This window comes from Dipodomys ordii, unplaced genomic scaffold (genome assembly GCF_000151885.1).
Source record: "Dipodomys ordii isolate 6190 unplaced genomic scaffold, Dord_2.0 Scaffold1, whole genome shotgun sequence".
In the NCBI taxonomy this organism is placed as follows: domain Eukaryota; kingdom Metazoa; phylum Chordata; class Mammalia; order Rodentia; family Heteromyidae; genus Dipodomys; species Dipodomys ordii.
In genome coordinates, this window is record NW_012267217.1 from 34688408 (window position 1) to 34696774 (window position 8367).

General features: G+C 42.1%; 1 protein-coding gene across 2 annotated transcripts in view; it reads right to left on the minus strand.

Moving 5' to 3' along the window:
- Ankrd44 (ankyrin repeat domain 44) overlaps positions 1–8087 on the minus strand; it is a 188621-nt gene extending 180534 nt beyond the window's left edge. For both annotated transcript variants that reach the window (XM_013009697.1, XM_013009688.1), the window contains exon 1: positions 8006–8087. In XM_013009697.1, coding sequence (XP_012865151.1) covers positions 8006–8041 — 36 coding nt within the window. In that variant the 5' untranslated portion in view covers positions 8042–8087. The remainder of the gene's footprint in view (positions 1–8005) is intronic.
- Positions 8088–8367: the final 280 nt, after the last annotated feature.

The following is an 8367-nucleotide window of genomic DNA, read 5'->3' on the forward strand; positions in this document are numbered from 1 at the left end:
TGGCGCTGTGGCTCAAGTGGTAGAGCACTAGCCTTGAGCTGAAGAGCTGAGGGACAGCACCCAGGCCCAGAGTTCAGGCCCCATGACCAGACCCAAAAATAAATAAATAAAATATTAAGCTATTTACAAAGCAAACAATTTCATTATTATATGTTTTCTTTTGCTATAATAATGTCTATGAGTTGCACAATACTGTAATGTAGTAATGGTGTTGTATTTGCAATGCTTCTGAAATTCCCAGACACCATCTCGCCATTAAGAGGATACAAATCCTATCCCGCTAGATTTCCCATCTTGGAGGCTGGCTCTCTGGTCCCCTGGCCAGGGCTGGGGAAACAGTTTCACACTGCTGAGCACCCTCCACAGGATCATGATGCTAACCACACCTCCTTCACGCATTTTAAAGGACCATGAAAGCATACCTTCTTGAAGTCTGGAGTTCATGAATTGTTCTACAGGACACACGCCACAGTGTTTTAACCACAGCTCCACATGTCTGGAAGTCCATTCAGGAAAGGGGTATGGGACAATACTGCCAGGCACAGGCTAAGAGACCTGCACCTATCCTGAGGGCCAAGGCTCCATTCTCAGAACAGTGGTGAGACCACTAGCTTCCCCCTATCCCTACCCACCCTGAGCCGGCCAAGAACATGGTCCCGCACTTGAAGAACACCTGCTCCTCAGCTTCACATTCCAGTGTAAGTGAACAGAGGGGCCTTCCCTGAAGGAAGCATGCTGCGCTCATCCTGAGTCAGCAAAAGGCAAACTACAGGCTGGAATTGGCCCACAGATATGTTTCCTTTGGCCTGAACATGGTTGGCCTTTTTTTTTTTGGAACCAACATTTAACAATTTTAAGATTTCCTGTATTTTTGGGCCACATCACACATGTATTCCTACAAGGCACGGACAGAGCTGTGACTAATGAGTCCCATCATTGAAGGAACCAAGTTTGCTGCCCCTGCCTGCAGCTCCCTCATGCTCCGCAGTTTCTGAGTTAGTCTGACTTTAGAAGGATCCCAAAATTCTAAGCTGATAAAACATCTTAGCCTTTCATTTCTGTATCATATTCTTTATGAGAAAAGAAAAAAAAAGTCCTGGTGCCCATGGCTCACACCTATAATTCTAGATACTCAGGAAGCTAAGGTCTGAGGACTGAGGTTCAAAGCTAGCTCAGGCAGACAAATCCAATAGATTCTTCTCTCAAAGTAACCTGTAAAAAAGGACAGAAGTGGTAGAGCATCAGCCAGTGAGTGAAAAAAGCTAAGCAAGAGCATGAGGCTTTGAGTTCAAGTTGAAGAACAATAAGAAATAAGAGGAGAAGAAGAGGAGGAGGAGGAGGAGGAGCAGGAGGAGGAGCAGGAGGAGGAACAAGAGGAGGAGGAGGACGGCAGCGACGACAATGACAAAGAATATATAGGTGAGAAAATATACCATTTCTTTAAGTTGAATCAGTTCTCATGGGTGGATTTTAAAAATACATTCTATTTTTTTTTTTTTGGTCGGTCATGGGCCTTGAACTCTGGGCCTGAGCGTTGTCACTCAGCTCTTCAGCTCAAGGTTAGCACTCTACCACTTGAGCTACAACACCACTTCCGGTTTTCTGGTGGTTTATTGGAGATAAGAGTTTCACGGACTTTCCTGCCCAGGCTGGCTTTGAACCTCGATCCTCAGATCTCAGTCTCCTGAGTAGCTAGGATTACAGGTGTGAGCCACCGGCACCCGGCTATTCTATTTTTTTAAGAAACAATACAAAACTCTAACAATACACACTCAAATTACAATCTTACTACTGTTAATTTATCTTGTTTCTATGAAAATTTACCTCCTTGTACAAAGTCAGTTTCTTGTTTTTTTTCAGTTGGATCTGAAGACTAACAGGCTAATTACTGAGGTCAAGCAGCCCAACTTTAATGGCATTCTCCCTGTTTTAGTTTTAGTTCTTTGCTGATATAAGCTTAGCTTTCACCTCAAGATTTATCTCCCTGTGTTCACACATTGTCCTCCCATCTCCAGACCTTGGAATTGGAAATAGTAAGCACAATATATCAATATACGTAGGTCAAGCTCATTTAGAGTAAATAGTAAACATTAACTGCTTGACAAAAATTATTTTGTTGTATACAAAAGGAGATGGATTAAAATAGTTTGGGAACAATTTAACTATAAAAAAAGACATCTTTAAAGGTATTCAGAGTAAAATTGAGCCTATACTAGGTATTAGGTGATAGTAAAGATCATTGTTAATTTTATTGTAATAATGAGTAAACAGGCTGGGGATGAGACTTAGTGGTAGAGTGCTTACCTACCATTCATGAAGCCCTGGGTTCAAATCCTCAGTACCACATAAACAGAATAAGCCAGAAGTGGAGCTGTGGCTCAAGTGGTAGAATGCTAGCCTTAAGCAAAAGAAGCTCAGGGACAGTGCCCAGGCCCTGAGTTCAAACCCCTGGACTGACCAAAAAAAATGAGTAAATGTATGTATGGGTGTTTCTATTAGTGATACTTTTTAAAAGAAATCAACGCCATGGGTTTACTGTCATGTGGAACTCACAAATCTTAGAACTGTAGTCACAGTTGGAAGACCCTTTATAGATCACCTAGTCCATGTACAGGAAGAAGGTTCAATTTACTTGTCAACTTAAATTTACTAGTCTTACATTGAGGAGAAATTGTGACGACAAACATTCAAAAGAAGGTAAAAGATGTGACAAGTTAGTAATGTTGGTCAAGGGCACAACATCTGTGCTCCTATAGGTCATCTTTATTAGTCTAGTGGTTGTGTAGAGAGCTTCCTACCTGTGAATTAACTAACCAAAGAGTGATATACCACCAAAACCAAAAATGCTGGACATAAAAAGACACACGGAAGTATGAAAGAAGGAAGGAAAAAAATTAGGTCCTGAGTTAGAAAAGAATAGTTGAGGAGTCACGAGTGTAGACTAGTGGTAAAGCTCTGCATGCATAATGCCTTTATGCCAATCCCCACTACCTCCCTCCCCTCAAAAAAAGAAAATCTAAGTGAATGTGCTGAGGTAAAGAAAGAAAAGTAAAGGCTGAGAAGGAAGAAGATAAATATTGTCTTCTAAGTTACAGGTGACTCCTTCACCATATCTTTCCCTTCCTTGACATTTAAATGGACTTGTTAAAGGGCTGGGATGGTGGCTCAGTGGTAGAGCACTTGCCTTGCATGCCTGAGGCCCTGGGTTCGATTCCTCAGCACCACATAAGCAAAAAGAAAAAAGCCGGAAGTGGCGCTGTGGCTCAAGTGGTAGAGCGCTAGCCTTGAGCTGAAGAGCTGAGGGACAGTGCCCAGGCCCAGAGTTCAGGCCCCACGACCGGACCCAAAAACAAAAACAAATAAATGGACTTGTTAACTATTTTGCCTTCCTCCAGAAACTCACCTGGAGGCTTAGAGTTCCAATCTTTAAGTGTCAGCACCCATCAATCTATGCCATTTCTCCTAAATGAGCTAGTCCATCTCCAACCAGTTAACCTTCGGAATGTTGGAGATGTTCCAAACAGAACTAAACCCCTGTCTTATCCATCCATCAGAGCAGGACAACGAGAGACAGTTCAACACGGTCAACGTGCCCAGTAAACATGGATCAGATGATCTCCTTTATAAACATCTGACTGAGAGGACAGGTCTGCCATAAGGGAAAGCACTATCTTCTCCCTATGACATTCCTGGCCCTTAGCACAGAATCGACGCTCAGTACTCAACTGTAAGTGAACAAGACACCCCACAGACAGATATGTGGAATTATTTGTATTCCCTAAAATAATGTAAGACCAGGAATCAGTGTGGTCAAAATTACTGATTACTCGACAAAGTCCATATTTTCTGATTCTTCAGTGGCACATAGCTATACCCCCTTGTGGCTGGGTATAGCCACATGACAGATCGCTGACCAGTATGATGTGAGCCCATGTGATACACCACTTCCAAGCCAACCCATAAAAATGTTTCCACACTTTTTCTCTGGGCTCTTTGTTTCCTTCCTGGCCAACTGGACTGTAGATGGCCTCTCCAGTGACCTTAGATGCCACATTGTCTTACCTGGGACCCTATAAGGCATGAGACCATTTGTATAAATGGTTTCTAAGAGAACTAAATTCCTTGTCTCATACATCTATCAGACACTGAGGTATGTTACAATGTTAACCTACCCTAGTTGACCATGTTATAATGGCGAACCTAGACAAGTAGTTCAGTGATGCACCGGGGTCACAATTAAGTTAAGCAATTCTAATCTTTACCTGCCAGCAACTGCTTGACGCTTTTCAAGAAGTGACTAGTACAATCTCTTGGTGAACAAAAGTTCTTAACTCTTGGTTGTTGTTTTTGTTGTTGTTGTAGTCGTCCAGGGCCTTGAGCTGGCTAGACAAGTGCTACAGAGCTTTTCAGCCATGCCCCAGCCCTGAGCAGAAGTTCTAGGGATCATCAGAGAGAGAGAATAAAAAGGTCTACTGATCATCGGGAAAGGTAGTGATCACTTTCTGGGCTGGGCCCACAAAGAGTCTGGGTGAATTCTCATAATGTCAGAACACTGAACAGTGTGCTGGCTTACCTGGGCTCCTCTCAAAATACAGGTCACACCCCACAGACCCTGGACAAATGCCCAATTGCCTTCTCAAGTTGTCTGTCCCTGGCTTTATCAGTGCTTTCTTTGCAAAAAGTGTCACAAAACCTTATCCTTTTGTGTGCAGTGCCAGCCAGGGAGAAGCTGCCAGAAACCTTTTCAAAAAGTCACACCAACCTACACCACCACAGAACAATAGCTCCACCACTGGACCTGCCTTCCAATAGAGCATCCTCACTAGCCAGAGATACAACCTTAGACAGGCTTTATCTCTCAAAGCAAAGCCCCATTTCTACTGAAGATGTGCCTGACCCTTTCTGTTGTTTCTGCTGACACTGAAGACTCTTGTCACTAATGGACTTCAGTATTTTGATAACCAAGTGATATTAGAAGAATCAGTAGCCTCATTTGTAATAATTAGAATATGCCTATCAATCTACAAGAAAACACAATGGAGAGTAAAAGATAAATACTTTACTCTTGGACATGATTAATTAAACAGCACTCTAAACATTCGCACAGTGTGACCAAAGGAGGATATTCTTAGGAGAGGATCACAAAGGCTCAAAAGTTATGCACATATGATCATATAAAATCATGCTTATCAAAATGCACTCCAAGAAATGGAAACAAGAGGTCTTTATTGTACTTTTTGCAGTTCTTCTTTTTCTTTTTTTTTTTTTTGGTTTATTCTCTTTTGTCACTGTATTTGATTTCTGTACCCTTTGTTTTATATATACGTCTATCTGATTTGGGGAGGGGCAAGGGAAGCACAGAAACAGGGAGACAAAGGGTGAACCAATTCAACAGTGATACTCACTAGACACTATGTTGGAAATGAACTATACAACTTGGGGGCAGGAGAGAAGGGAGAGGAAAAACTAGGAGAGAGTGGGGAAGGGGTGGCACTGTTCAAAAGGAAATGTACTCTTTACCTGACTGATGTAACTGCAATTCCTCTCTATATCACCGTTACAATAAAATTAAATTTTATAAAAAGAATCAATAGTATGTACTCCACATAATTATTTGTTCAACCTAGATCTTGGAAATGATTAAAAGGATAAATTATTCACTAACACTTTTTGCCTTTGTTTAGTGCAGGTTTGTTTGTTTGGAAACCTTCCAGATTCTATGGTTCTTTCATCTTTTGGTGGGACAAACCCTTTAAAGAATCCGATGAAATACCTTGAGCCTTTTCATAGAAAAGCATATAAGGGGGCTGGGAAGTTGGCTCAGTGGTAGAGTGCTTGCCTTGCATGCATGAGGCCCTGGGTTCGATTCCTCAGCACCACATAAGCAAAAAGAAAAAAGCCGGAAGTGGCACTGTGGCTCAAGTGGTAGAGTGCTAGCCTTGAGCTGAAGAGCTGAGGGACAGCGCCCAGGCCCAGAGTTCAGGCCCCACGACCGGACCAAAAAAAAAAGAAAAACATATAAGGTGAACAAGTGCATGCATCTATTACACACAGTTCAAGGGCCTGTAGTTGCCTTGTTCAACCACTCATCCAGGTAGATGGACCCCCTTCAGCAGGAAGTAGAACACTGCTTCGATAAAAGACAGAAAGTAAATATTTGGGACTTCACAGGCCACAACAGAGGCTCTTTTCTCCACTATTTTAGTTCAACTGCTAAGGTGCAAAATCATGTAACATGTAAATGACAGGCACGGCTGTGTCCCGCAAAACTTAGAGTCACGGGTATCTAAATTTCATATTCACATCACATCACAAACTATTATTTTTCTCTTATCTTTTTGTAGTTTTTTATTGTTATTATAAAGGTGATGTGCAACTGGGTGACAGTTACATAAGTCAGGTAATGAGTACATTTCTTTTTGGAAAATGTCACCCTGTCCCTCACTCTCCCAGTTTTTCCCCCCATCCCCACCCACAAGTTGTATAATTCATTTTTAACATAGTGTCTAGTGAGTGCCACTATTGCATTTGTCCATGCTTTGTCCCTCCATTTCTGTCCCCCTCTTAACCTTCCCAAAGACAGATAAATGAATAAACAAGACAAAAAGGAAAGAAAAAACAAAAACTGCAACAAAGAAGAAAACCTCTTGTGTCCATTTCCTGGAGTTTATTTCAATAAATAATATTTTATATGATCAAACGCACATAGCTATTTCACCTTTGTGATCCTCTCCTAAGAGTGCCCTCTTCGGTTTCTCTGTGTGTGAACGCCCAGAGTCCTGTGTAATTTCTCACATCCCAGTGTATTTTAGCTTCCACATATCTCTTGTCTTTTCTTTAATATTAAAAAAAAAAAAAAGCTGGGCACGGTGTTACACACCTGCAATCCCAGCATTTCGATGACTGAAGCAAGAGGATTATGAGTTCAAGACCAGCCTAAGTTCCATAGCAAAATCCTGTCTTAAAAAGCTGAAAACAGGGCTGGGAAGGTGGCTCAGTGGTAGATTGCCTTGCATGCTCGAGGCCCTGGGTTCGATTCCTCAGCACCACATAAGCAAAAAGAAAAAAGCCGGAAGTGGCACTGTGGCTCAAGTGGTAGAGTGCTAGCCTTGAGCTGAAGAGCTGAGGGACAGGGCCCAGGCCCAGAGTTCAGGCCCCATGACCGTACCCAAAAAAAAAAAAAAGCTGAAAACATAATATCTATAAGTAAATAGATAAAACCCAACATAGCTGGCAGCCCACAAGCAAGCAGGAGATAGAACATAAATTTCTAATCCATGTTGTAGAACCTAGACTCTTTACCCTGGAAAAGAAAGGCAATGCAGTTTTACTTTCACTGGGACTGTTCACTGAGGTTTAGCACTCTTTCCTCTAGTTATGAATGCATACTCCAAACCACAGCAGGAATCACATAAAGAAGTATGGCAGATATCCCCAAATACTGATGCTGCTCTTTTTCTATCATGGTCATTAACATATCTTCTGCTATAACCTTTTCAAAGGTGTTGATAAAATAAGAAATATATATTGCCAGGCGCTGGTGGCTCACACCTGTAATCCTAGCTATCAGGAGGCTGAGATCTGCGGATCACAGTTCAAAGCCATCCCGGGCAGGAAAATCTGTGAGACTCTTATCTCCAATTAACCACTAGAAAACCGGAAGTGGCGCTGTGGCTCAAGCGGTAGAGCGCTCGCCTTGGGCTGAAGAGCTGAGGGACAGTGCCCAAGCCTAGAGTTTAAGCCCCACGACTGACAAAAAAAAGAGATATATAGATATATATAGATATATATTACTATACCTCAGATTTGATTTTTAACATTTGGCAATGTCGTTCAGTATAACTGGTTGCCTTTCTAACCTTTCTAACTGGATTTACAAGCAGTATTTTAAGAAGTAGTCCAAAGCTTTCACTGTCTTCTGAAGGGTTCTATAGTATTGAAAAAGTTAAGCATCTGGTTTGCCCACGTGAAAAGGCCTGGGCAGCAAAGCCTCGGCACTGCTTACCAAGGCATTGACATCTTCGGTTTTATGGATGAGCATCCTTATCTCCTCTGGATCACCACTGAAGATTGCCTGAACCAGCGGTGGCTGCAACACAAAATGGGAATGAAAACCACATTAATACATTTGATCACATTCAGACCTGCAAACCAGGTACCAGTGGCTCATGCCGGTAATCCTGGCTACTAAGGAGATTGAGATTTGAGGATCACAGTTCAAAGCCAACCCAGGGAGGAAAGTCTGTAAGAGTCTTATTTCTAATTAACCACCAAAAAGCCAGAAGTGGAGCTGTGGCTCAACTAGCTAGCCTTTAAAAAATTAAAAAAAAAAAACTTCAGGGACAACTCCCAGGCCCTGAGTTCAAG